The sequence below is a fragment of the Ictidomys tridecemlineatus genome, chromosome 4 (genome assembly GCF_052094955.1).
Source record: "Ictidomys tridecemlineatus isolate mIctTri1 chromosome 4, mIctTri1.hap1, whole genome shotgun sequence".
In the NCBI taxonomy this organism is placed as follows: Eukaryota; Metazoa; Chordata; class Mammalia; order Rodentia; family Sciuridae; genus Ictidomys; species Ictidomys tridecemlineatus.
The window spans coordinates 173,558,013-173,585,612 of NC_135480.1; the positions used below are offsets into that span (position 1 = coordinate 173,558,013).

Consider the following 27,600-nt stretch of genomic DNA (forward strand, 5'->3'; position numbering starts at 1 on the left):
CCAGCAGAATTTGAAAACCACTCCTCTAAACAGCCCTCCTTCCTATCTTATCTGGAACTAGGGGCACCTTCAGCTTCTCCAGTCACCTGCCCAGTGGCTCCTAAGCCCTGAACGTGAGGCCTGCTCTGTGTACAGCCAGAAATGGGAAGGGCCTGAGCACTTTCAAACCTGCTGTCCAGGGGCGGACAGGCCTTTAACTCGAGACCCCAGCAACCCAGTTTCTAAGCCTCGGTCATCGGGATCCTCCTCCATCCCCGGGACGGGACAGGAAGTGTCCGGCCGAGGTGGGGGTGGAAGTGATTGGCAGTTGGAGGCTCCAATGGGCCGGGAGTCCCCCCTTATTTCACCTCTCTTCTTCCATTGGTGCCTGGGTGGAGCCGCCCCCACTGCGGGGGGGGGGGGGGCGGGAGGGAGTAGAGGCCGGGGCAGAGGGCGAGGGCGCTGGCGGCGGGCGGCCGCGGAAGGTGAGGCCTGGTGGGGTGGCGGGTGTAGACAATGAAGTCTTGCCAGGAGGGGCGGGGCAGGGTGGTGTGTAATCTAAAGTGCTGGGGCTTATCAACGGACTGTTAGTGTGTTTGTGTGACTCTGAGGCTATGTCTATGACAATGTCAGTGTGTGAAACTTCGCAACTAATTGACACTTGGTGCAACTGTCAGCTAATGTGACTGCGTGTGTCAGCGTGCATATAGCTGAGACTGCATGTGGTCGTGCAAGGGTGGGATTATGTCTATATCTGTCAATGTGCAGTTTGGGGTGAGATGGGCTGTGTGTTTGTGTGTAAGAGGGTCTGTGACCACATCAGGGAATGCATTTTGGGAAGGTCCCTGTGGAGTTTAAAACTGCCAGGGCTGGGGCTGTAGCTCAGTGGCAGAGCACTTGCCTAGCATGTGTGAGGCACTGAGTTCGATCCTTAGCACCACATAAAAATAAACAAATAAAGGCAAGCTGTCCATCTACAACTACAAAAAAAATTAAAAAAATAAAAAAAACTGCCAGTGTGAGAGTGGGTGGCTGTTTGTGTGTGCCAATGTGTGACTAGAGGAGCAAGAGTGAGACTTGTGACTATGTGTAGCCACATTGCATTTCCATAGAATTGATGTTCAACTTATCCTGCACCTTAGACAGACCCATTCCCAGCATACATGGGTTCCTCTGCTTCCTTTGCTCAATTATCTGGGGGTCTGGGGGTGTAACTCAGTGGTAGAACATGTGGTCTAGCATAAGTGAAGCCCTGGGTTCAATCCCCAACTGCTTACCTCTCAACCAAAAGAAAAGAGTTTTCATCACTGGTCTATTGCACCTTATTTTCTGTTTCCTTGTATTTCTTTTTCTCACCCTGTGACTATCTTTCTGGAAATAATTATCTCTGCAGTTTTGTTCCTCAGGTGTCTTGAATCTGCTTTTCTAGTTCTGTTGTTATGTGCTGTTTCTTAGTGTTTCTATGCCTGACTCATCTGTTCATCCTGTCCTTTCGATCACCTGGGGACTGTAATAGTGATGAGATGCTGATACCATTGGTAAAAGCTCCAGGGAGAGATGGCTTAAACTATGAAGAGTTGCACAGGGGCACAGTATATGTATGTATATGTGGGTGTATAGATATGTGTAAATATGTCTGAGTCTGAGTGAGGATGTCTGAGTATATCAGTGTGACTGAATAACTATTTGTGAGTTTGAGGTTAAGTGTGGGTCTTGTATATCTGGCACCAAGGGACCAAAGGCATTTCCTGATGCTGAGGCCCAAAAGTTGAAGGGAAAGGTGAGAAATGGCTGGGACCTCCAGGGGAGGGGGAACTGAACTCTTTGGCCTTTCCCTTATATCCCTCAGCCTGGGGCCTTTCTTCTCTGGAAACACAGCCATCTATTCCCTAAGGAAACATTTGCTGTGGAATGAAAAAGAGTGAGAGCATGAGCTTGTGTCTGTTTTTTTGTTTGATTGTGTCCATGTGTGTTCAAAGGATTGTCTTTTTGTTAACTATACCCAGTGATTCCATGCATGAATGTAACTATGTGTGACTGGGTGAAAACACAGGGATTTTCTCACTGACAGGGACATAAGCATAAGCAATTCTCCTCTCCTTGCTGGTCCTGGCTGCATCTGTGGCTTCCTTTCCAGTCTGGGGGGAGGCCTCTTCCCTTCCCAGGGCCTCGGTTGGGAGGGGAGGAGGGAAGAGGAGGGAGGAAGGAGGAGGAAGGAGGGGGCCTGGCTAGGGGTGGTTAAGCTTGGGCCCAAAGGGGGGCGGGGCAGGGAAAGAGGGAGGGGATGGTTCTGGGGTCCCAGAACTGAGTGGAGCAGAAGCTTGTGCTGTAGCTGGTAGAAGGACGCCCTGGAGGCCATGGACAGTCAGTTACTGGGATCAGCAAGGTAAGGCAGGGCTAAGCAGGGTAAATGTGGCTGGGGGGTGGAGGGGCAGGCAGGAGTGAGCCCATTCTATTCTGAAGGGGTCCTTGTTATTCCTCTCTGGCACTCTTGCCCAGGGCTTTCTCCTTATCTGCCTTTTCCTCATGGTTTTCTCCTCCTGTTCATCTGCCAACCTAGAACCCGGTCTTCTAGCACTGGCTACTCTCTCTGTACACTCCTTCTTAGACTTCTTGATTTCCTAGTATTCCTTGTTGAGCCCCCATCACCGGCTGGTCCTCATCACTGAGTGATCTCTTGGTGTTGAACCCCCTACCCTGCTGCCGGGCCCTGTCCCTGCAGGCTCCCAACTCCCTCCCCTCTCCGCCACCCTGTCTCCATCTCCATCTGCTGGCTCCTCGCCCGCCCCCAGCCTCTGGCAGCAGCCAGGGCATCTGGATCCGCTTAACTGCAGCCCTAGCCTGCACCCTAGGCCCATCCGGCTTCACAGGCTCAAGACCAACACGATTTCAAGCCAGGCCCAGCTGAATGGCCCAAGTAGCCAGAGCAAGAAGCCAGGCCCAGGCTTACAAGGTGTTAAACCCACCATCTTAGCCCCCCACCCCAGGGTGATAGGTTTGCTCCAGGTTAGTTATAGGCAGTGATTAGCTATGGACAGGTGGAAGTGAATGCCAGAATTTCCAACAGCTGGATTGGAGGGGTTAATGGGAGTGGCTGAGCCAGGGCCAGCCCTTGGTGCCAGGGGTGGGCACCAAGGGCAGTGTTGGGGGGTGGATGCTGGCACTGTCTGTTGCCTCCGGCTTTTGTTCTGGGCCCTAAGCCCAGTACTGAGATGGAGGGTGTGAGTGTGTGTGTGTGTGTGTGTGTGTGTGTGTGTGTGTGTGCATACAGCTATATGGTGAGAAAGGGGAGCGCAGGTCAGACCTCTCAATAATTTCTGATAAGCTCACTCTACTTCGTGTTCAGTTTTTCTCCTAGGAAGCCCCAATTTTGAAGTGGAGAGGAAGAATGAGGTTTTAGCTTCCTATCTTAGGGATGGGGTACTCCTGACACTGTCTCTCTCTCCGCAGATGAGCAGCAGCTGCTCAGGGCTGAGCAAGGTCCTGGTGGCTGTGGCTACAGCCCTGGTGTCTGCTTCCTCCCTCTGCCCCCAGGCCTGGGGACCCCCAGGTGAGAAGAATGCTGTTCTGTGACCCCCAGCTCTGACTTGGGACTTGCTACTCTCACTGTGGCCCCTTCCCATTCCTAACTTGTAATAATCAGGGTCATGTCTCTACTTTGACCTCTGATCTCTGTCAGATCATTACAAATGCTTTGACCCAAAGCTCCTTACCCTCTCATTCTCACAAAGTGAGGAAAAGTCTCACCTCCGAAATGCCCTCCACAGGGGTCCAGTATGGGCAGCCTGGCAGATCCGTGATGCTGTGTTGCCCTGGAGTGAGTGCTGGGTAAGTGTCCTCCCCACTTCTGCCCCACCCCGCCTGTTGATCTGACACTTTTTTTTTTGGTGGTGCTGGGGATTGAACCAAGGTCCTGTGCATAGTAGGCAAGCACTTTACCACTTAGCTACACTTTCATGCCATTTAAAAATTTTATTTTGAGACAAAAATCTAAGTTGCTGAGGCTGACCTTGAACTTTCCATCCTCCTGTCTCAGTCTCCAGAGTGGCTGGGATGGTAGGCATGCAGCACCACACCTGGTTTATGACCCTTTCTTTTTTTCTTTTTTCTTTTTCTTTTTTTCTTTTTTTTAAAGAGAGAGTGAGAGAGGGAGAAGGGGAGAGAGAGAGAGAGAATTTTTTTTTTAATATTTATTTTTTAGTTATCAGCGGTCACAACATCTTTGTTTGTATGTGGTGCTGAGGATCGAACCCAGGCCACACGCATGCCAGGCGAGCGCGCTACCTCTTGAGCCACATCCCCAGCCCTTATGACCCTTTCTTAACCCTGCTCAGTCCTCCTGTTCCCTCCCATCCTTGCCCCCTCTGACTGTAATCCTTACCTCTCTGTCCTCACCCTCTGTTATTCAAAAGGAAATGCAACCAACATATATTGAGCAAACCTGCTAAGTGTCTAGTCTATTTTAGGCTCTGTGACACAGCATTGTATGAGCCAGGCAAGGAGCTTGCCCTCATAGAGTTTACATCCTAGTGGGGAAGACAGACTATAATCAAACAGGAGTCTTCCTAGGTAGCAACACTTGCAGGACAGAAAATCCAAAGAGCATCATTTAGAAGAGGATAACTGAGTGTTTTTTTATTGGTAATCAGGGAAGGTCTCTCAGAGAAGGTGACATTGAAGCTGATTTCTGCCTCTAGGAAGGAGGCAGCCTTGCACAATTTAGGGTAGAAGCATTCCTGGCAGAGGGAACAGCTGGTGCAAAGGATGTGAGATGGGTATGAGCTCAATACTTCTAAGGAACATAAAGAAGAGCAAAGTGGCTGGAGTGCAGTGAGTGGAAGGGAGGGAGGTAAAAGCTGGCAAAGGAAAAGAAGGCAAGGGCTGTGTCACAAGGGGCTTGGTAAGTCAGTGGCATGGTCTAACCTACACTTTAAATCTTTGTCATCACCTCATTTCACCTTTAGGACCCCAGTGTCCTGGTTTCGGGACGGAGACTCCAAGCTGTTCCAGGGACCCGATTCTGGCCTGGGGCACCAACTGGTCCTGGCGCAGGCAGACAGCACTGATGAGGGCACCTATATCTGCCAGACCCTGGATGGTGCACTTGCAGGCACAGTGATCCTGAAGCTGGGCTGTGAGTTAGGGAGGGTGGAAGTGCTAAGATGTGGAGTTTCTAAGGGAATCAGGACCTGAGCAAGCCCTCTAGGATAGGGAGGAGTAGGGGACTGCTTAGTCTCCAGATGTGCCTTCTGTCTCTAGACCCCCCAGCCCGTCCTGTGGTCTCCTGCCAAGCAGCTGACTATGAAAATTTCTCCTGCACTTGGAGTCCCAGCCAGGTCAGCGGTTTACCCACCCGCTACCTCACCTCCTACAGGTGTGTGCATGGTCAGTCGTATGTGTATATGCACTTGGGTGTGCCAGCACAGTGTGGGGATGGAAAGCAGAGAGGGAGGTTTGAGGAAAGCCTCAGAGAGGGCAGAAGACCCTCTTTTCCTTCCTGACCTCAAGTGGTCCCCTCCCTACCAGGAAGAAGACAGTGCCAGGAACAGATGGCCAGAGGTAGGACATGGGGGAGAGGCTTGGGGCTCCAGCATGCATCCCACAATGGGCATTTCCAAAGCTCAAGATTATATTCTCCCTACTAGGGTGAGTCCATCTACAGGGCCCTGGCCATGCCCACAGGATCCCTTAGGAGCTGCTCGATGTGTGGTCCATGGGGCAGAGTTTTGGAGCCAGTACCGAATTAATGTGACTGAGGTGAACCCACTGGGTGCCAGCACACGCTTGCTGGATGTGAGCTTGCAGAATATCTGTGAGTACCTGCCTCTACACTTCTCAGATCCCCACCAGGGAGACCCCAGACTAAGTTCCTCCACCCTCAGCTCCCAAATAATTCCCATATAGACTCCTTCCACATACAGATGGCCCCTTAGAGACCAAGAAGTCAAAAGGATCAGAGCCCAGAAGGCTTGATTACTTCTGCACACACTCTAAAGGCTGCTGCTATTTATTACTCATAGGTCTTTCCTACCTAGCCTCAGAGCTGACCACCTACATCTAGGCCTTATGCTGAAACAGCTGAATCTAATGTCTTTCTTGCCCAAGGAAAGCCCCTGCTGGCCTCTCCTTTTGATCTGTCTGTGGAAGGTGGGCACTAAAACTCTGATAAGAATTCATTTTCCTTGGATAGAAAGAAGAATTTCTTTTTTATTCACTCAACAAACATTTCAAAACCCTACCTACTGATCTCAGCTTATTTATTTATTTATTTTAATAAGGATGATAGACAGGGCCTGCCTGAGCCTCATGGATAATCAAGTTTAAGATTCCATCCTCCCCTCTTGAAAGCACCTGGCTAGGGTGCTGTTAATCACACATCTCAGGAAGTGGTATGAGAGGGATGGGTACCCGTTGCCTATCCTGACTTTGTGTATTATCACCCTCAGTGCGCCCTGACCCACCCCAGGGGTTGCGAGTGGAGTCAGTACCTGGTTACCCGCGACGTCTGCGTGCCAGCTGGACATACCCCACCTCCTGGCCCCGCCAGCCCCACTTCCTGCTCAAGTTCCGGTTGCAGTACCGTCCTGCACAGCATCCAGCCTGGTCCACGGTGAGGCTTGAATCTGCCTCTGGTTTTGTGATACTGTGCGTTCTGCATACCTTCCAGGTGCTAGAATGTCCCTGAAGACCTGATGCCTCCCTGTACAAAGTTCTCCCTATAGGCCAGGTGTTGTGTTGGATGCTAGGGTTGAAGTTGGGATGACAGAGCCTCTGCCCCGCAGGGCTATAATTATGATGTAAACCTATCTATGGGAAGATAGCAGTGTTTTTTTTTTTTTTTATTGTTGGTTGTTCAAAACATTACATAGTTCTTGATATATCATATTTCACACTTTGATTCAAGTGGGTTATGAACTCCCATTTTTACCCCATATACAGATTGCAGAATCACATCAGTTACACTTCCATTGATTTACATGTTGTGATACTAGTGTCTGTTGTATTCTGCCCAGCAGTGGTTTTTTAAAAAGAACTTTTCTTGGAAGAGAAATACCTTGTACCCAGAGGCATATCCTCATACAAACACTCATACAAATCTGAGAATAGTAGTGAATTCCCACCTCTGAAGATATCAGAGATTGATGTCAGGTCTAGGGAGCAGCAGGATTGGATCATAACCTTTTTTTTTTTCAATTTTTAGTTGTTTATTAGGTCATAATTTTAAATCCAAAATTATCACACAAAAGGAACAATATTATGAAGCAGTAGAATATAAGATATATATAATATTTCAACATTTCCCACAGTACATCTTTTGATATATTCAGTGACAGACATCTATTTAGAAATGCAACTTTAATATTTTTTCTTTTTCTTATTAAAATAATACTAAAAATCCATAATTTTTATGGCATGAATTATTAAGGTCAGACATTTTTCATATATTTCTCTACCATTTGAATTTTACATTTTGATCTCTTATGAAACATATCAACCAGAAAATGAAGAAACTGTTGCTACATAAGGCAACATACCCTTGAAACAGTGAGCAGCATAGACTGATGTTTAATTGAATCAATAGCAAGAACTCTTCCTCCTTCTTTGAATAAATTGCAATGTGGAACACACCTGTAATTTCAGCTACTTGGGAGATTGAGGCAGGAGAATCAAAAGTTTGAGCCCATTCTCTAACAACCTATCAAGAGCCTAAGCAACTTACTGGGACCCTGTTTCAATAAACAAACAAACAAATAAATAAATAAATGGTTGGGAGTATGGCTCAATGATTAATCACCACTGGGTGTAATTTGTGGTTAAAAAAAGGAAAAAAGAAAGAAACGAAAAGAAAAGAAAAGAAAAAGAAAAAGATTTGAACCCAATCCACTAAAATGCTTTTAAATTTTCTGAAAGTATACAAATTATATGTTGACATCTTTAGAATCATGACAGATGAAATTCTATTTATTTTAGAAAACTTTTACACAACTGTTTATGAAGTTACTGAAAACTCTTTAATATATATTTTATATATTCATTTTATGGGGTACATTGTGATAATTCAGTACATCTATATAAGTAGTAGTAATCAGATTATTGTAATAAGTATTTTCATCTCTTTAAATGTTAATAATCTTTATGTATTGTAAATTTATTTATTTATTTGTTTGTTATTTATTGGTGCTAGGGTTAGAACTCAGTGGTACTTAGCCACTGAGCCAAACCTCTAGCCCTCTTTTGTTATTTTACTTAGAGACAGGGTTGCTGAGGCTGCCTTTGAACTCAAAATCGTCTTGCTTCAGTCTGTGTCAGTGGAGGATCATAACCCATTTTTAATGCTGTCTGCCAACTGATCACTGTGCTACATGTTTTACATACATCATCATACTTAGGTATATTCATCCTCATTTCACAAATGAAGAAACTGAGGCAGAGAGGCCCAAAATTCACCCAGTAAGAGGTTTAGCAAAGATTTGAACCCAGACAGAATGATGCCACAGCCTATCTAGGTAATCACGACACACTACTGTCTTCCAAACACCAGGGGTAGACTCTTCCTCATCAGCTACCCTACATGAGGCCTGGGCCCCCTCTGAGGCTGATAGGACAGGACTGGGAGGAAGGGGAGCTCTTTTCAGACTGTGACTAGGTAAGCTCTGTGCTTATGACCTGGATAATGCACTGAGAAATCATTTTCTCCCCAGGTGGAGCCAGCTGGCTTGGAAGAGGTGATCACTGATGCTGTGGCTGGGCTGCCTCATGCGGTCCGAGTCAGTGCCCGGGATTTTTTGGATGCCGGTACCTGGAGTGCCTGGAGCCCTGAGGTCTGGGGGACTCCCAGTACTGGTGAGGGACAAAGTCAAAGAAAAGGGCAGAGGACCCACTCCAAGCATTTGTTAGCTGTATTGGTTCACTGAAGGCAGCCCAGTGACATACTCCTCACTCATGTAGGCACTGATTGAGATTTTTATCCCATTTCTCAGGCCCTGTGGCCTGCAACTCTGCCTTAGTTTAAACCCTGCCTCTGGTCTCCATCTCTGTAGTTGCAGGCTCTACTTTTACAAACCAAGTCCCCCAAAGCTGGCCATGTTCTCTCAGGATCTGTTTCCTAAGTGTGACCCAAGTGGTACCCCTAAGTGCAACCCAAGGCCTGGCTCCTGCCCCCACTGTCTGTGCACATTTGTGGACATTTCTCAGGTCTCGCTTTCCCTCAAGGGCCCCTGCCAAAAGAAGTACCTGATGAGAGCCAGCCACAAGTGCAGGTGGAGACAATAGCTCATGTGGACAGCCCTGCTCTTCCAAGGCCCTCTCTACAGCCAGACCCGCGGCCGCTTGGTGAGTTTGGGTAGATGGACAAAGGTTGTAGAGGACAAAAAGTCCTGAGAAAAGGACATACCCCACCTGAGCTTGGTTGGGTTCACTCTCATAGTGGTATATGGTCCTCCCCTCAGATCACAGGGACCCCCTGGAGCAGGTGGCTATGCTAGTGTCTTTAGGAATCTTTTCTTTCCTGGGACTGGCAGCTGGGGCCCTAGCACTGGGGCTGTGGTAAGTGACTGTCATTGATTCCTCAGTCTAAATCTCCACAGATGTTCTGATCCTCAGAGACCACATTCATCCCCAACCTTCATGCCTTACCATTTAATCTGTTTTTGGAACTACCTCTCCCCACTCTGACCTCCCACACCCCACTTCATGATTCTCACTGATTCCTCTCCTGACCCTTTACTAACAAACCCTTTTGGAGGAGACTGAGATGCCCCACCATGTCAGGGAGACAGCTGCCTTTTTGTGCCCAGGTTGAGGCTGAGACGGGGTGGGAAGGATGGACCCCAAAAGCCTGAGTTCTTGGCCCCAATGATTCCGGTGGACAAGCTTCCAGGTGAGTAGGACCTCCAAATGGTTTGGACTTGATGATGTATGCTCACATTTTGAGAGTGTTTGGTTTAAGAGCCAGATGAGCTGGTAATTTTAAGGGTGCCATAAATCTGAGTTGGATCTCCTCATTCTTCTAGGCTGGGGTTGGCCTTTTCATTCAAGTCTGTTGGCTCAGAAGTGGGTCTGCTCCCTCTCAGGGTACAGAGGATTCTAGATGTTCTCCCCTTCTCATTTTCAGGGTTAATACTTGAGTCTAATGATCAAAGCTGGGTAGCCATCCTTTTTCTTGGGATGTCTTAGATCAGTGCTTGGTCTCCTCACTCATTTTTTTTTTTTTTAAAGATAGAATTTTTTAATATTTATTTTTTAGTTTTCAGTGGACACAACATCTTTATTTTATTTTTATGTGGTGGTGAGGATCCAACCCAGCGCCCCGCACATGCCAGGCGAGCACGTTACCACTTGAACCACATCCCCAGCCCTACCCTCACTCATTCTTGATGTGCTTGGGCCTAAAGCTATTTTCTCATTTTTGGGTATTGGGACTCTCTAAATTGGGCTTCCATATTCCTTCTGAGTGCTGAGCTCAGAACTGGGCTCTGCTCATTCTCAGATGTCTAGACTAAGACCCAGTTCTGCTAGCTCTCCTGATTTGCCTCCTGCTCTTTTAGGTGCTCCAAACCTGTAGAGGACCCAGAAGAACTTCAGCTGATTTCACCTATAAGTCTGTCTTGCTGGTTTGGATGAAGGGACAGATAGAACCAAGCAGGACTGTAGATCCCTTTGGACAGTGCTATCAGCTGGAAGTTCTATCTGGATCCCATTTCTTTGAAATAGTTTATTCCAAATGTGCCAGCTGAAAGGTGTCAGAACCTCTGACTTCATCCCAGAACTGGAGGTCCACCTGAGGAATGTCCCTGTTTGTGTCCATGTGTATGTGAAGTAGGGAGAATGTGTTCTCTGCATGTATGTATGTATATATGTATGTATGTGCCTGAAGAACGTGTGTGGGTCCTTGACTCTTGGCCTTGCCCCTTGCAGGGGCTATGAAGATGCAAAATAAAGAGAATGAGGAGGTTGTTCTATATCACACTCAGATCATTGTCTAATCTTGCTTTATTATTTTAGCTGTTGGGGACTCCAGCCCATTTTCCCTTGTAGCATCAGATTCAGGCAGGGAGCCTTTTCCCTGGGAACTTTTTCCCTTGGCGCTCAAACCACCGAGCCAGGCTGCGGTTCTGGGGATGGATGCAGACACTGCGTCGAGCCAGGTGAAGCCTGGGAAGGAAAAGATCCAAAGTTATGTCCATAGCTTGGGGATGAGGTTAGGGTCCAGGGCTTAGGGATAAGAGTCAGATGTGAAAAACCAAGTTGGTATCAGATTTAGCAGTGGGGGATAAAGTTGGGATTGAGGTTAGAATCAGGGCTATCAAGGGTGGGGTCAGAACTCACACAAAAGCCTGGAGATGACAGTCCCCATCAGCCTCCTGCAGTTCCACCCGAATGACCTTCCTCAGTAGCTTTTTGGAGAGTGGCTGTCTGTAGAGCTGAGTACAGCAGGTAGTGCTGGGTGGCAGTAGCAATGCTATGGGACAATGGGTCCGTGTGTTTAGAAGGATCCAGACCCAGAACTGCTTCATTACATAGCTGAAGGATGGACTTCCTGGGCCCCTTCCCTTCAGTCCCTTCACCTAGATTCCCAGACTTCTATCCCAAGGTACTTACCTGCTCCAGGGTCTGGGCTTAGGAGCAACAATAGCAGCAGGAGGCTGCTGGTGGGTGAGAGCCACTTCATGCTGTTTAGCCTAGCCGAGACACTTTCCTCTCTCTCCTCCTCCTGTCCTACCTTTTATCTGAGTGTATTTTACCTGGGGCACCAGGTGAGTCAGAGACAGGTGAAGATGCAGTGCTTATCTTGTGACACTCCTGAGCTTTAAATTTTGGCCTGTAGACATAGACTCCTTCGTCTTCTAGTAATGCCATTTCCCATGGGCTCCTAAGCCTTGGTCAGAGAAGTAGGGCAGAGGGATAGTGCATGATGTGGGGACTGACATACAGTGACTAACGACAGCTAAGGGTCCACAGTAGCATGTAATGTGAGACATTCATACTCATATATCCATGGCCTCATTCACAGTCACACCTTGGTCACTCAAATAAGCTCACAAAGTCACACTCATGATTGGACAGTCATAGACAAAATCATACAGCCCCAATTAAACTCAAATTCCCACTCCCATATAGTTGTGTTTCCATAATCATCCAATCACACTCACAATCATACTAGCACACACACATTTGGACAGGGGTGTTGTGGGTGGGGTGGGAGCAGAGAGCAGGCCAGCACTAACTTGCCTTCATCTCTGCCTCCCCACTTCCTGTTCTGGCATGTCTGTCTTATCAGAAGTTGATGGGCATGGGTCCCTAAAGAAGGCCCTTTGGGCTGAGGGAGGGATCTTGGCTGGGACCAGACACTTTCAGAGAAGCTGGGAGAAGGCCCTTTTGATAGTTTTGAGAGTACTCTGGGGATGCTGAATAGGGGCTGCTTTCCCCAGGAAGATGAGACAAGGAGGAAAAGTAAGGATGAGGAGGGGAGATAAAAACTCTGGTGCCGATGTCAAAACAGTGAAAGGCCCAAGAAATCTTACCTTCCTGGTTTTGCCTAGTTCTGTTGCAGGAATATCAGCTTGTCAGTAGGGGTCTGGACTTCCAGACTCAGCCCCTGGCTTACTGGGAGACATCAGACTCGAAAACAAAATTACATCTCTTTAGTTCTATTTGAATTCCAGCCTCTTTCCACTGTGGGCCTAGAGAAACATTACCCGCTTGCCGCCTGGCTCAGTAATACAACTTTTCCAACCCCTACACCTTCTGCCTCCCATCCTATCACTGTAGCCCCTATTGTATTTCCTTCCTATCCTTCTTTCCCAATCCCACACCTAGGCCTTCCTCCTCTCCTCCCTCCCCTCAAAGCAACACTCCTACCCTTCCTCATCTAGTGCTTTCCAGAATGCTGGCAACTACCTAGGGTAGGGCAGGGATGGGGACAGGCTGTTGGGTTAGTGGCCCAGGTCCTTGCAAAATGTCCCACTCACTTGGGATTTCCACCCTCAAGTCTTGCACTGTATTTGAATCATAAACTGAGTCATAACCCATTAACCCAGTCATTATCTGGATGTTTCAGGGTGTTTTCTAGTCTTCTGATTTGGGGACAGTCATCCTCTAAGGGATAGGTTTTTGGGATAGAGTCACACCTTCTCTGAGCACTGTTTCTGTTATAGGACTGCTTCAACAGGAAAGATGTCAGCTCCCAGAGTAGGGACTAGTTCCCCTTCAGGCTGAAAACCTGACCTCTCCTTCTGTCCAGGCTGAGGTGTGAAGGCCCCTCCCTGGAGTTTGTTTCAGGGCTCTTCAGGTCTTCTGACAGTATCTTGGTGAGGTATAGGCCCAGGACTTGACACAGCATTCCACATTTGAAGGGATCTCTGATGTAGACATTGTTAAGAAATAGCTTAAGAGCTTTGTTGCTTTCTTCAAAGAGATAACCTAGAGGTGACTCATCTTGAATCTTTGGTACCAGAGATCTTAGGATCCCTCTCACTCCCAGTCTGGACTTGTGCCCCAAAGCTTGGGTGTAGCCACTGAAGAACTTCCGAGGAACTTCCCCAAGATCCCCATCATCTTGTCATAAACCTTCTTCATCAGTTGGTTGCCTGTCATACACTTTGTGATCTTTCCTGGACTTGTCAATTCCAGAGAACTTTGGAAGGCAGAAAACAAATTCTAGGTGTACACCCATCTCTCCCCTTTGGCTTTTCCAAAGATCAGGCCAAGTCTGCTGTCCGAAGGGGCAGCTCAGGCTGAAAGTCATTGGTCCCAGCTAGAAACTGGGCTATCTTTGTAACTTAATACCCTGGTGTCCTTTCTAATGTTGAGGTTAGTCCCTAACTAAAAGCAGGCTAACAAAGAAGTCCTCTGCTTTGGGAGTAGTCTCACCACGTTGGGAGTTAGTGGAGCCCAGGTTGATTTGAGCAACACAATAAAATGGGATGGCAGGGAGCAGTGGCCCTTGGACTTTACTAGGGAAGTATCAATAACAGCTAGGTGGGTTAATGCTGAGAATATCTAAAATTGGGATTAGCCTGGAGAAGCCAGGTTGGGGTACTAACTGTAGGAAAGGCCTCCAACCCACATCAGTCTTTTGTGAAGAGGCAGCTTTTGTGAAGAGACAGCTTCTTAGGAATCTACCCCTCCTCTGTCAGCCTACTTCCTACAACCCTGGCTTAAAGTGTTTTAGATTCATTCCCAGGAAGGGAAGATTCTTCAGATACCTAGCAAAATTCTGGCTAGGGGGAAGGTGGTGACTAAGAGATGGGGCTGTGGGAACATATCAGCATGGGGATGAGGTGGACAGGGAGATCAGGCCAGGATTATTTACTTCTCTCCATATAAGACTACTGACAGTGAAGGGAGTTTTTTTTTTTTTCTTTTTCTTTTTTGGTGGTGGGGGCACAGGAAAGCAGTCACTTTTGATAGTAACAGGAAGCCTGACTTGATAGGGGCCCCTTAGGCATGGGGGGGGGTTGATATGGAAAAGCACCCCACCAGGGAGGAAGATCCTGTCGGTATGTAAATAGGTGTGGAGAGGGGCTTCCAGTCCGAATGATGGCATCGAATGGTGGCAGCGGCGGCAGAGTCAGGAAGGCAGTATGGTGGGCTTCGCTTTAAATTTTTAATGCACCGGCTGTCTGGGCAGCGGTGGCAGGGGTGCGGCAGAGGAGGCCACGACCTGAGCGATGGGGAGCAGGGCCCAGGCCGCTCGACAGACAGCTCATCAGGCCCCGCAGAGGCTCCAGCTTCTGCTCTCGGGGGTGCGCAGAGCTGTAGGGCAACCCGATACTGGCATGAGGTGCGGCGGCGGCGCCCAGATTCCCACTCCCCCATCCGTCCTCCGAGACTGAGTCTCGTCCATGCCCCTGGCAGACCCTCGGGATCGCAGCCCCTCACCTCCGCTCCCTGCGCCACATTCGCAGCCAGGGGAAAAAGTAGAAACAGCCCCAGTAGATCCTGTAGAAAGAAGGCAGAACCGGGCCGGGCGGGGCGGGGCTGACCCCTCAGACTCCGCCCCCGGACGCCTCGATCTCGAGGGAGGCTCCGCCCCCACAAAGGCGGTTCCATTTGTGGCCTACGCCCCTTACGGCCCCGCCCCCCCTCCTCCTCCGAGAACGCGCACCCTCCCCCACCCGGAGCCGCCTGATTCCTCCTCCGCAGAACCCCGCCTCCACTCACTCCTCCTCCGCCTCCAGCGCCACCTCGTATCTCCTCAATCCCGACATGTCCTGGGTTCCGAACGTCTCCTGGGGAGAGGCATGATTGGATCAAATATTCCCTAGCCCCAGGTCCCCTTCTCCGTCATTCTTGGGATGAGTCTGATTAAATCGCAGGTAATCTGAAGTAGGTGCCCCGGAAGACAATTGCCACATCGGGACAGGGTGGGATTAAAGATTTGGGAGACACCAGAAGCTAAGGCTTTAAGAGGACAATTAACTCGGGGGTCTGGGACAAGTAGAGGGTCAAGGCAAGGGGTTTGGCGATTATGGGGCTGGGAGATTTGGGGACCTTGGGTGAGGGTTTCCAAGGGCTAGGGTCACCTGGAGGGGGGCTGAGGGGTCGGCGCAGCCTAAACTCCCGCCCTCCCTAGCTCCACCCCGGAAACGGACCGTTACCATTACGTCACAGGGACGCTTTTCCACACTAGGGGTGGGGCTTGCCTATCACCCGGAAGGGGCGGAGCCAGAATTTCAGAAAAGGCGGAATCAATATGTTACGTTCTGAGGTGGAGTTAGGATCTGTCATTAAAGGGAGGAATTGAGGATTTTTTTTTTTTTAAATGCGGGGCTTAGAATCCTTTTACAGGGATGTCGTCAGATTTTGGAGTTACAGTCCGGGAGGCTGAGGCTTTAGCATCTGGCAGTAATGAAATAGCTTTGAGAATCTGTCCAACAGTTTTCCCAGTCCCCACTACCCCTCCCTGACTTCTGCCATGCCAGTTGCCTTTCTTGCCTACCCTGTTCCCCTTCCTTGGGTGATCCTAGCCTGAGAAGGAATGGGTTCCCTATAGAACCCAGTCTAGAGCAGGCTAGGCTGTGGAAACATATCTGAGTGGTCTTGGCCAAGTCACTTAATGGCCAGATAGATGTACCCCTTCCTCTTTTGAGCTGAAACTGATCTTCCTGTGCTTTTCTTTTTATTTTTATAGACATTCAATCAACAGCTATGTACTGAGTGTTTACTTCATGCAGGCACTGTGCTGAACATGAAGATATAGTGTGAAAGAATACAGGCAGTCTGCACCTTCGAAGAGCCATCATCTGGGGTAGAGCTGGAACAGTCAAAAGAAGACAATTAGATCATTACAATAAATGGAACAGGCTGGCTAGGGAAGATAGAGGATGCTGCACCAGAGTCAAGAAGGGCATTAACCCATTGTAGCAGTTTGGAAATAGCTTCAGATCTCTGACATGCCAGCCAAGGCCCACTACTCACCTACAGTTTGTCTTGGAGGAGCAAAAAAAGAGTCTTATGGCTGGACTGGTTGTATAGGAGAGAATGACCCAAAATGAGCAAGAGGAAAGTTTCCTCAGCTGAAATGGAAGGAATGGATACACTACCCTTTCACTCATTTGACACCTTTATTCTCTCTCATATCCATCTTCCCGAGCCTGCACTACATACAAACAACAGATAGGTTCAACAGTGAATGCCAGGTGGCTTTATTGGAAGCACTGCAGTTTGGACATGAAGAGGCTGTGATCTTGCCACACTCATACTCTTGTTCATACATTGGTACTTCTGCTCTGGTTGAGTCAGGTCTGGTGCAGAGCAGCCTGGTCTTTTCTTCTGGTCCTTGGTTCTCCAGGCCAAGGAGATTCCCTTCACTTAGGCAAGGGCTTCCTCTGGTGTTGTCATTGTTTAACATGGGGCTTGCTCTTGGGAAGGAAGGAGAGGCAAAGTCCTGGGTTGGGTCCAATCTTCAATAGGGCTTTGGAAGCTGGAAGCAGGGTTGAGGGTTTTGTCTTGGCAAAGGACTACTTCTTCAGTTTCTGGATAATGTGGCACACCCCAGGCTGATCTGGGGTGCCCAAAGCTAATGGACCCTCATTATGGTGAACCTGGAGTCAGAGGTCAGAGAGAATGGAGCCCTGGGACCCAGCTTCCTAGAAAGCTTTTTTGTGAGGGGCAAAGACTGGTATTTATCACTGGTTTTTGAGGAGATTAAAACTCTGGAATTTCTCAAGTACAAATGGTCCCTGACTCATGATGATTTGACTTAGGAATTTTTGACTTTATAATGGTGCAAAAGCTGCATGCATTCAATATTTCAAATTTTGAAGATTGATTTTTTTCCTATCCCAGTGATATGTGGTACAATACTCCTTGAGATAGTGGGCAATGTCAGTGAGTCCCAGCTCCCAGTCATATGATCATGAAGATACATAACTGATGCTCTCAGTGTACTGTATTGATAAACTATGATGCTTAGACTTAGGATATTTTCAACTTATGATAGGTTTTTAGGGTCATAATCCCAGTGGAAGTTTAGGAGTATATGTAATTGAGTGTCTTTGGTATTTGTGAGCCCTTTAGGTAACTTTATGCTGAAAGATGAGATGACTCAGGATGGGAGCTTGTCACCATAAAGACCAATTGTGGTTAGAGGGTTGGCACTTTTAAGTCAGCCAGACTTTGGAAAGGAGAGAGAGGCTGGAGATTGATTTTGGTATGTGGCCAAAAATTCAACCAAGGCTATGTAATGGTATCTCAATAAAAATTGGACACCAAAGCTCACAGAACTTCTTGGTTGACAAACATATTGATGTGTCAGGAGGGCAATACATATCTTATGTCCCCAGTGAAAGCACGAAAGCCCTGCATTTGGCATTCTCCCAGACTTTATTCTATGTGTCTCTTCATTTGGACATTACTCACTTACACTCTTTATAAACAATTGTAAATAGCACTTTCTTGAATTTTCTGAGTGAGTTTCCTTTTTTTTTTTTGGATACTGGGGATTGAACCCAGGAGTGCTTTATCATTGAGTTACACCCTCAGCCCTTTTTAAGTTTTATTTTGAGACAAGTTCTCACTAAGTTGCTTAGGGTCTCCCTAATTTGCTGAGGCTGGCCTCAAACTTGTGACCCACCTGCCTCAGCCTCCCAAGATCCTCCTACCTCAGCCTCCTGAGTTGCTGGGATTACAGGTGTGCGCCACCATGCCCACAGTCTTGTTAGAGACCTTCCCCCTAAACCTGTGGGGTCTCATGGATGGTTAATGTCAGAATCAAATGCAACATGAGTTAATAGTGAAACGCCTTGCTGGATATGCTCCCCTACGGTTTCTTTGCAGAAGGTTTTCTTTTTTTTCAGATATTACGAATTGAATCCAAGGCCTTGCATGCTGAGCTACATACCATCCCTTTCTTATTTTAAATTTTGAGACTAAGTTGCAGGGACTGGCCTTGAATTTGTGATCCTCCTATCTCAGCCTTCTGAGTAGCTGGGATTACAGGCATTTGCACTGTGCTCAGCCTTTTTTCCTTTTTATAACTCTTCTCAGTAGCCTCCCTGCACCCATTTCTCACTCTACTTTCAGGTCTAACAATCTCAGCAATCAGCAGTTTGGACACCGTGTGTGTGAGGTTTCATTGTTGTCCTTAGAAGTTTTGTGCAGTTGCCCTCTTGGAGGTATTGAACTACGTTTCAAGGCTGGAAGTCAGGGTTTGGTTCAGGAGTAGAGATTTAGTCCTAAAATATAGGAGGTAGTAGAAGTGGGAAAGATAGGACATAGGCCATCTCCCACAATCATAGGAGCAGGGTAAGGCTGGAGAAGACCCCCACTCAGATTCTCCAGCTCTGCATAAGCCTATCACAGTGGCTACACATTCATCATCTGAGATCCACTCCACCCTTGGAGAAACAAAGTTAAAGGAAGGCTCTTTGGAAGCAAATCTAGCTCTCTTCTCTACCTCTAGGATTCCTCCCCTGGCTTAGCCAGCAGTGTCCCTCTTTCCTATTGACCCATTTTTCTATGCTCCATGAGAGGAATATCTAGAGGGAAATTTGGCTGCAAACAACCCTTCCTATCACCTCTCCCTACCTTGGGAATTGATAAGAGACTTTTTTTTCCTTTAGTGGGTAGAATTGAACCCAGGGTCTTACACATACTAAGCAAGTGCTATGCCACTGAGCTAAGCCCCCACCCTGCTGAAAGGGATTTCTGAGGAGAGGAAAGTAGAGATCAGGGAGACCTGTGAAGCAGATACATCAGTTGTTAACCAACGTATCTCAGTCCTGTGAGACAACACACTCATATGTGACAAGTTACACGAAAACTAGGTTTGTTGTGAGCCAGGCCTCTAAGGCTCAGGAGAGCTGCATATTCTCCACTTTTCCTTTTTTTTTTTTTTTTTTTTTGTGGTGCTGGGGATTGAACCCAGGGCCTTGTGCATGCAAGGCAAGCTCTCTACCAACTGAACTATATCCCCAGCCCATGTTCTCCACTTTTGCTGCAGCTGAGAGACCTGAAAATCAGCTGACCCTGGAGTTTATACCCACCTTGGAGTTTATAGCTAGCCTATAGTGCTGAAGGACATCCTGTTTCTGAAGGACACCAGAACACAGCCCAGACTGTTTCAACTCCCTCTTATGTCAAGACATTGCATTCCCAGCACATTCTACAGTTATCCTTGAGAATTACAATTGAGAAAACAGGGAGAACTAGGTCAGTCCAGGTCCACTTAGAGAATCTACTGCAGAGCTACACCCCCAATCCCAGACCACTTTTCTACTCCTTGTATTCCTTTAAGGAACTCCTCTCCCATTTCATGTGGACTTGGTAGGGCTACCAACCACAGTGCTCTGGTCTGAGTACCCCGTTCCCTGGACACTGTGATAGACTGAAGAACCAATTATGTATTTTAAGTATACAGTTAACCAGAGCTTTTCATAAGACTTTAAATTTGGAAAGTAGAAGACAGAGGGCCTTTGCTTTATCTAAATCATTATAAAAATTTAGACAAGAGCTACATTTCTTGCTATTAGAAAAGGATCCATCTATGACAGAGAATAGGTAAGGTAATATATGGAGATAACATTTGAACTCCTGGATCCAACCAGAGCTGGAGATTTAATATCTTTAACAGTTCTGGTTATGTGACATGACAAGCTTAACTTTTTGCCTAAACTTTTGCAATTGAAAGAGCCCTCAATACTATTTATTACATTATTATTTTTATTTTACAAATGAGGAACCAGAGGCCCAGAAAGATTTAATTTCCCAAGGTTTACAAGTGGCAGAGTATTGCATTAGTATTTTGGAGTAGTTCTGTGCTATATTACTTATATCCATCTATCCATCTATCCATTGTTTCATCCATCCATTCCATCTATTTATGGACCTGACCATCTTTCAGTGCTAAGACTCTGAAGTCAAGAATTCTTTTCTCGGGCTGGGGACGTGGCTCAAGCGGTAGCATGCTCGCTTGGCATGCGTGCGGCCCGAGTTCGATCCTCAGCACCACATACCAACAAAGATGTTGTGTCCGCCGAGAACTGAAAAAAAAAAAATATTAAAAATTCTCTCTATCTCTCTCTCTCCTCTCCCACTCTCTCTAAAAAAAAAAAAAAAAAAAAAAAAAAAAAAGAATTCTTTTCTCACTAGCCAGCTCCTAATCTGAAACTGGGTCTTGATCAGGGATTGACAAACTTTTTCTGTAAAGATCCAGAAAGTAAATGTTTAAGGTTTTATTGGCAATAAGGTCTCTGTGGTAATTGCATAGGTTTACTATTGTAGCTCAACAGCAGCCATAAGTAATGTGTGAATGAATAGGCATGAATGTGTTCCAGGGAAACTATTTACAAAAAGAGGTAGAAGGCTGGATTTGACCCATGGCTATAGTTTGCCAATTCCTGGTCTGGATCAATGGGAGGGACATACGTTTGTTTTTTTAATTGGGAATATGACTAGGGAATGGGAACACATAAAAACCTTGCATTTGTCATTACTAATGTAATAGAAAAGGCAGGATTTTTATTTTTTTTTTTTAAAGGAAATATGTGTGTGTGTGTGTATTTATTTATTTATTTTATTTTATTTTATTTTTTTTTTTAAAGAGAGAGTGAGAGAGAGGGAGAGGGGAGCACAGAGAGTGAGAGAGAGAGAGAGAATTTTAACATTTATTTATTTTTTCTTAGTTCTCGGCGGACACAACATCTTTGTTGGTATGTGGTGCTGCTGAGGATCGAACCCGGGCCGCACGCATGCTAGGCGAGCGCGCTACCGCTTGAGCCACATCCCCAGCCCCAAGGCAGGATTTTTATACTCATGTGTTTGAATCTGGCTCTGTGGCTTTGGACACATAAGAAAAACAAGCGTCAGTTTCCTCATCTGTAAAATGTACCTTGTGAGGTAGTACATGTACCTGATGCACAATGGACACTCAGGAAATGTTAGGGGCATTTCTCCTCTTTACTCACCACCTTCCATGTATTACCAGTAGGAGGAGACCTTTTTTTTTTTTTTTTTTTTTGTACCAGGGATTGAACTCAGGGCCATTCAATTACTGAGCCACATCCCCAGCTCTGTTTTGTATTTTATTTAGAGAGAGGGTTTCACTGAGTTGCTTAGCACCTCGCCATTGCTCAGGCTGACTTTGAACCCACAGTCCTCTTGTCTCAGCCTCCTGAGCCACTGGGACCATAGATGTGTGCCACTGTGCCCGGCAGGAGACCTCTTTTTAAGGTTTTTGGAATGCAGTGAGGACAGAGCTCAGTCAGACTTGTTAAATTCAAGAATCCAATTTCTAAGAATAAGATTTCATGTAAGTTATATAGATTAAGCTCCTGGAAACTTTAAAAATAGCCCTACTCCAACTCTTACGTGCACTATTCTAAACTTAAAACCACTCTACTGCCTAACAAAAATTGGGCTGGGGATGTGGCTCAAGAGGTAGCGCGCTCGCCTGGAATGCGTGTGGCCCGGGTTCTATCCTCCGCCACATACAAACAAAGATGTTGTGTCCGCCGAAAACTAAAAAATAAATATTAAAAATTCTCTCTCTTAAAACAAAACAAAAGAAAGGGTTCTCCAGTCAGTGGGCCTCATTAGACCTAGAAGCAATTTAGCCACCCTGTTTTATCAAGTTTACCACTCAGTATATACCTTGATTCCTAAATGGCTTCTCAACCTATTTCTTCCAAAGATACCTCTTGAGGAGAAGAGGTTTGTCCTTGTGTTCATGACTGTGTGTGTAATCATATATGTGTCTGTGCCTCAGATCTGTATTGTGATTATATGCTTAAATGTCTGTGGTGTGTTCTTGATGTAGGGGAGTGATTGACTGTAATTGATTGTGTGCCTAGGTATGTGTGTGGGACATGTGGCTGAGGGTGTTGGCACTTGTGTAATTTGGGTAACTGTTTTCTGGCTGTTTTCAGTTCATCCCTTTGTGGAGCTCAACTACATCAGGACCTGCAGGGGGCATCCTCTGCCTGGGGAAAATAGGATGTGGTTCTCCAGGCATGGGACCTCAGACTTGTGGGGCCTGCAGAGGGTGTCTAGGTATGGCCCACATGGGTATGTAGCTACTAGTCTGTGGAAGGGGGGCCCTGGGCTCTGGAACAGGCTGAGATATCTTGTTCCAGAAAGGAGCTGGAAGTGAGCAAGAAACAAAATGACTCAGCTTTTGAAAGTCCCTGATCTTAGGAAGGGGTCTGTTTCACTTTTCATCCTTCTCCAAATCTTCTGTCCATGTTCAGGGGGTCTCAACCTAGCCAGAGGGGCAGAGCTTGCCCTGCAGTCTAAGTGTGGGTGGAACATTGCACAGAACTTCCGGAGGTGAGATGATGGGACATTAGGATGGGGGGAGGGAGTCTTGAGCAATAGCACACCCTCCCTTCCCTACCTCCTATCCTCTGGAGCTTGAGCCAATGCCACTGCCAGGATTTCTTGAATACTTCTCTCCCTCGCCTCCGCCCGACCCCTCCCCCACCGCCCCCCACTGAGGATTTAACCCAGTAGTACCTTACCATTGAGCTATCTCCCCAGCCCTTTTTTTTTTTAAATTATTATTATTATTTGAAACAAGGCCTCACTAAGTTGCTGAGGCTGGTCTTGAACTTGCAATCCTCCTGACTCAACCTCCCAAATCACTGGGATTACAGATGTGCCTCAGCCCTCCCAGATGATTACTTTTCTCCTTAATCCCCTGTAATTTGGGGATTATTAGGAGCTCCAGGTTGCCTAGGCCTGGGCTGAGTTTGCTTGGAGAAGCTCGGGAATCTAGGGCCCCTGAACAAAAAGCAGAAGGTAATCTATGTGGCTGGAGATAGAGAGTTCTGGTGGTGGGTCTGGGGCAGAGGGAGGCAGGGAGTTCCATGATGGAGGGAGCTCTGCAGAACCTTGAGGATGGGTAGACATTCTAGGGAGAACAAAAAACAGGCATTAACCACAAACCCCTACATCCCAGAAGAGGGATGTAGGGGTTTGTGGTTAATCCCAATATGGGTGAGTGGGAGAAGGGCAAGTAGTGAGAGAGGCTATATGTGTGTGTGTGTGGAATAAATGGGAGGTGGTTATTTGAGATCAGCTCTACTTTTAAAAAGATTTCTGAGAACAGGGCCTTGGGGATGGCCAGTCCAACTCCAGTTCTCAGTCCTGAAAAGGCATATACACATTAATTTAACCCCTAGATACCAGGAGGCTGAGAAGGTAAGTCCCCAGCCTATTGAGTTTTTATGTAAGAAGGGGGTTCAGTGCTGCAATTGCTCTGAGGAGAGAGGTTGAAGTCAGGGCTGGGCTATAACAGTGGCACTGATATCTCGTTGCAGAAAGGAGCCAATGAGGAAGCCACACTGACACCAGAGACATTAAATAGGAGGAAGCCCATGAGTTGATAACCAACTAGAGTGAGGGGAGCAGTTGGAGAAGCAGATGGAGGAGCCAGAGATGATGTACAGATCTACTTCTGGGTTCCATGCTGCAGAGCCAAATGCCTATTTGGGATTTCCTCTTGGATCTCTCAGACACCTAATTCCAAATTCAAACCCTTGATTTCCAACACCTCCCTCCCAGCTTGTCTCCTTCCCCAGCTGCCTATCTTTAAGAATGTCACCACCATTTCTCCAGTTGCTCAGGTCTGAAGCCTGGTGCCATCCTTGGTTTTTCCCTTATGACTCAAATATAATCTATCAGCTCAGTTGGTTGTTCTATTTTATAAGTATGTCTAGAATCCTTACTCCTTTCTCTTCCAACTGCCACCACCTGGGCTTGGCTGGTGTCAACTCTCTCCCTCTAGACATTGGAAGAGTGACCCTGACTTCCCTTCCTTTTTCTCTACAATCCATTTTCCAGACTGCCCAGAGGGTCTTTTTAACTGTAAATGCTCCTTGACTCAAAGTTTTCATAGCACTTAGAACAAAATCTTCACTCCTTCCTGTGGCTGCAAAAACTTGAATCATGTGACTCAGGCCTGCCTGTCCTATCTCACCTTATACCTCCCCCTCCTTGTCCACTGTGCTCTAATCACACTGGCCTTTTCTTCTTGAATGCCTGAGGTCATCTCCTTTAGGCATTAGCTTATGTACCATCTCCTCAAAGAGACATTTCCTAAGCATTCTGTTGTATGGGTGTCAGTGCCATTTCCTCTGCTTATATCTTTCTTAACCCTTTTTATTTTTTTATATTTATTTTTTAGTTGTAGTTGGACATAATACCTTTATTTATTTATTTTTATGTGGTGCTGAGGATCAAACCCAGGTCCCCGCACATGCTAGGCAAGCATTCCACCGCTGAGCCCCAGCCCCAGCCCAACCCTTTTTATTGTATTTTGCATACACACAGTTTGAAATTGTCTTAGTTATTTTTAATTTATTTTTTAGTTGTAGATGGGCACAATACCTTTTATTTTTATTTATTTATGTGATACTGAGGATCGAACCTAGTACCAAATATGTGCTAGGCAAGAGCTCTACCACTGAGCCCCAGCCCCACCCTGAAACTATCTTATTTCTATGTTGTAGCCCAATATTATTATTTCTGACTGTCTAGCATTTGTACCCCTTTCCCACACAGAAGCCAAATAGAACAGTTACTCATTTTCTCAGACTTCATTTTATTTGGGGAGGTACAGCCAATCTGGATATATCTTCTCATGACCGTGAATTGGAGCTGGTGATGCAAAGGAGCAGGGACCATGGGAAATCTGTTTTGATGGTGACAGCAGCCCCACCATCTTGGCTCTTTGACTCAGCAGTGTTTGAAAAGTCTGGGGCCAATTGCTGCTATTGGAGCCTGTGAGCAGGTTGCTCCTATTTCCAGCATGACTGCTCCTGGGTCATAGTCATGTTTCCCTCAGTCCATAGGTGGTCTCAGGGAGAGTTCCCTATGACTACCAATTCAAGTCAATTTGTAAAAAATATTTAGTTTTTAGTTTTAGGAGGATACAATATTTTATTTTTATGTGGTACTGAGGATCGAACCCAGTGCCTCAAGCATGCTAGGCTAGCACTCTACCACTGAGCCACAAGTCAATTTTTGAACCAAGTTTATATGTATATTTTCAGGGTTTTTTTTGAGGGGGTACTGGGGATTGAATTCAGGGGCACTCAACCACTGAGCCACATTCCCAGTCCTATTTTGTGTTTTTATTTAGAGACAGGGTCTCACAAAGTTGCTTAGTGCCTCACTGTTGCTGAGGCTGGCTTTGAACTTGCGATCCTCCTATTTCGGCCTTCCTAGCCAGCCACCTTGCCTGGTATATTTTCAGATTTTTAAAATAACTTTTATTTTTTAACATTAAACAGAGACATGAGATGGGAGGGAAAGGGAGAGAAAAGGGAAATTGCATGGAAATGAAGGGAGATCCTCATTGCTATACAAAATTACATATAAGAGGTTGTGAGGGGAATGGGAAAATAAACAAGGAGAGAAATGAATTACAGTAGATGGGGTAGAGAGAGAAGATGTGAGGGAAGGGGAGGGGGTTAGTAGGGATAGGAAAGGCAGCAGAATACAACAATTACTAATAGGGCATTATGTAAAATTGTGGATGTGTAACCGACATGATTCTGCAATCTGCATTTGGGGTAAAATTGGGAGTTCATAACCCACGTCAATCTAATGTATGAAATATGATATGTCAAGAGCTTTGTAATGTTGTGAACAACCAATAAAAAAAAAATCCAAATGAAAAAAAAAGTTAACATTCATTACAGGAAATAGAAAAACACAAGGACAGAACAAAGTCATCAAGCAACAAGCAGCTAATTGGGTGTGTCCTTCTAGTATGTATATGGTTTTGCACAATTATCTGGAGCTAATTTAGAGTGGGTCACAATAGCATTAATACTCCATTCAGGGTGATTTTTTTTTTTTAATCGTATGGGGGATTGAACCCAGGGTGCTTTACCACTGAGCTACATCCCCATCCCTTTTTTAAAAAGAAGCAAGAGGAAGCGGTAGCAGATGCTCTTGTATTGGCCTTGAAGAAGCAAACTGCCATGTGTGGAGAGGGCTGAGTGAACAGGACCAGAAGAAAGTTCTAGGAACCAAGGACCTCAAGTCCTACATCCACAGAGGTCAACAACCAATGGGTTTGAAAGAAAGCTGAGCCTCAAATGAGATTACAGCCCTGCTGACATCTTGAATTGAGCCTGGCGAGACCCTGATCAGAGGAACTAGGAAGCCTACACTCAGACTCCTGACCCATAGAGAAGGAGGGGGAACAAATTTGAATTATTTGTGGTTTATTAGGCAGCAATAGAAAATCAACACATTTGCTTAATTAGCAAATGCCAGTTAAGTCTCAGGACACATTTCAGTGCTAAGCACTGAAAAATTTTATCCGTATTTTCTTCCTTGTTGTGAAATGTGGGGTTTTTTTATGTGTGTGTGCTTTAACTGACTTCTCTTTTCTTTCACTCATGTTTGATCCATAGGTTGTGTGGTGGTATTACTACCCCCATCGGGATACTAATTTACTTCTCCTGGGAGTTTACCCCCATGAAGTTGGGCATGGCTGATTAACTTCGGCTAAAGAAATGTGAGCAGAAATGGCATTTGTCACTTATGGACAAAAACATTTAAGCAAGTGTTCCCCTTGCTATCCTCCCTGACTGGGATAATCATGGAAGCATGTGTTGAAGAAAAGGAACATGCCAAAAGATCAAAGCAGCTTGGAATGATGAGCCACCACATGGAATACAGCTGTGTTAGAGACTGCCTGGATCCATAGCAGGCTTAGGAAATATAATTTTGTTGTGTTAAGCTACTCACATTTGGGTGTCACTTGTTATCACAGCATAATCTAGCCTATCTTTACCAATCAGGTATGTGGTTGGTGGTCATCATGTGTTGCAGAATAGAGATAGAAAATTACAACAAAACTAAAAGAGGTATGAATGTCACTCTGTGATCTTGGAATTAGAGTTGAACTAAATTGTGTCTACCCCAAATTTATACATTAAAGCCTCAATGTGACTACATCTAGAGATAGAGGTAATTGTGATTAAAGGAGGTCATAACGCTGGGGCTGTTATCCAATAGGAGTGTGATCCTATAAGAAAAGGAAGATCTCTTTCGGTTGCATAGTGAGAAGGTGGCTGGCTGGCTGCAAGCCAGGAAGAGAACTCCTACCAGAAACTGACCATGCTGGCACCTTGATCTTGGACTTCCTGTCTCTAGAACTAT

General features: G+C 46.3%; 3 protein-coding genes across 8 annotated transcripts; 1 reads left to right on the forward strand and 2 right to left on the reverse strand.

Annotated features, from left to right (window-relative positions):
- The first annotated feature begins 395 nt into the window (after positions 1 to 395).
- Positions 396 to 17,875, forward strand: Il11ra (interleukin 11 receptor subunit alpha). Of its 5 annotated transcripts, none has more exons than XM_005326227.5 (13): positions 397 to 464; positions 3,430 to 3,529; positions 3,747 to 3,807; positions 4,944 to 5,113; positions 5,239 to 5,353; positions 5,506 to 5,538; positions 5,625 to 5,791; positions 6,426 to 6,589; positions 8,682 to 8,823; positions 9,193 to 9,312; positions 9,429 to 9,525; positions 9,777 to 9,859; positions 10,527 to 10,951. In XM_005326227.5, exons 2-13 carry the CDS (start codon positions 3,430 to 3,432, stop codon positions 10,541 to 10,543), a joined length of 1,269 nt encoding a protein of 422 aa, XP_005326284.2. In that variant the 5' UTR covers positions 397 to 464; the 3' UTR covers positions 10,544 to 10,951. The 5 variants fall into 5 exon arrangements, 4 of the variants coding, with proteins under 4 accessions (XP_040141897.1, XP_077903893.1, XP_005326284.2 ...); XM_040285961.2 differs by lacking the exon at positions 397 to 464 and adding an exon at positions 2,290 to 2,365; XR_013438163.1 differs by lacking the exon at positions 9,429 to 9,525 and having other exon boundaries at positions 396 to 464.
- On the reverse strand, positions 10,954 to 14,452 carry Ccl27 (C-C motif chemokine ligand 27). The gene is made up of 3 exons (XM_005326342.5): positions 11,581 to 14,452; positions 11,308 to 11,440; positions 10,954 to 11,133 (listed from the first exon to the last, which is right to left on the reverse strand). Exons 1-3 carry the CDS (start codon positions 11,648 to 11,650, stop codon positions 11,025 to 11,027), a joined length of 312 nt encoding a protein of 103 aa, XP_005326399.2. The 5' UTR covers positions 11,651 to 14,452; the 3' UTR covers positions 10,954 to 11,024.
- Positions 14,574 to 15,570, reverse strand: LOC101971023 (uncharacterized). Of its 2 annotated transcripts, none has more exons than XM_021726942.3 (4): positions 15,507 to 15,570; positions 15,145 to 15,212; positions 14,863 to 14,922; positions 14,574 to 14,736 (listed from the first exon to the last, which is right to left on the reverse strand). In XM_021726942.3, exons 2-4 carry the CDS (start codon positions 15,189 to 15,191, stop codon positions 14,580 to 14,582), a joined length of 264 nt encoding a protein of 87 aa, XP_021582617.2. In that variant the 5' UTR covers positions 15,192 to 15,212; positions 15,507 to 15,570; the 3' UTR covers positions 14,574 to 14,579. The 2 variants fall into 2 exon arrangements, with proteins under 2 accessions (XP_021582617.2, XP_021582619.1); XM_021726944.3 differs by having other exon boundaries at positions 15,475 to 15,558.
- Positions 17,876 to 27,600: the final 9,725 nt, after the last annotated feature.

Bases quoted from the DNA above. Each gene is read 5' to 3' on its own strand.
- LOC101971023 (XM_021726942.3), bottom strand. From the start codon at position 15,191: ATGTCGGGATTGAGGAGATACGAGGTGGCGCTGGAGGCGGAGGAGGA. The intron at 14,923-15,144 runs GTGAGTGGAGGC...TTCTTTCTACAG, and splicing joins GCGCTGGAGGCGGAGGAGGA to GATCTACTGGGGCTGTTTCT. The intron at 14,737-14,862 runs GTGAGGGGCTGC...GTTGCCCTACAG, and splicing joins ATGTGGCGCAGGGAGCGGAG to CTCTGCGCACCCCCGAGAGC.
- Ccl27 (XM_005326342.5), bottom strand. From the start codon at position 11,650: ATGAAGTGGCTCTCACCCACCAGCAGCCTCCTGCTGCTATTGTTGCTC. The intron at 11,441-11,580 runs GTAAGTACCTTG...ATTGTCCCATAG, and splicing joins AAGCCCAGACCCTGGAGCAG to CATTGCTACTGCCACCCAGC. The intron at 11,134-11,307 runs GTGAGTTCTGAC...TTTCCTTCCCAG, and splicing joins TGTCATCTCCAGGCTTTTGT to GCTTCACCTGGCTCGACGCA.
- Il11ra (XM_005326227.5), top strand. From the start codon at position 3,430: ATGAGCAGCAGCTGCTCAGGGCTGAGCAAGGTCCTGGTGGCTGTGGCT. The intron at 6,590-8,681 runs GTGAGGCTTGAA...TTTTCTCCCCAG, and splicing joins AGCATCCAGCCTGGTCCACG to GTGGAGCCAGCTGGCTTGGA. The intron at 9,313-9,428 runs GTGAGTTTGGGT...TCCTCCCCTCAG, and splicing joins GCCAGACCCGCGGCCGCTTG to ATCACAGGGACCCCCTGGAG.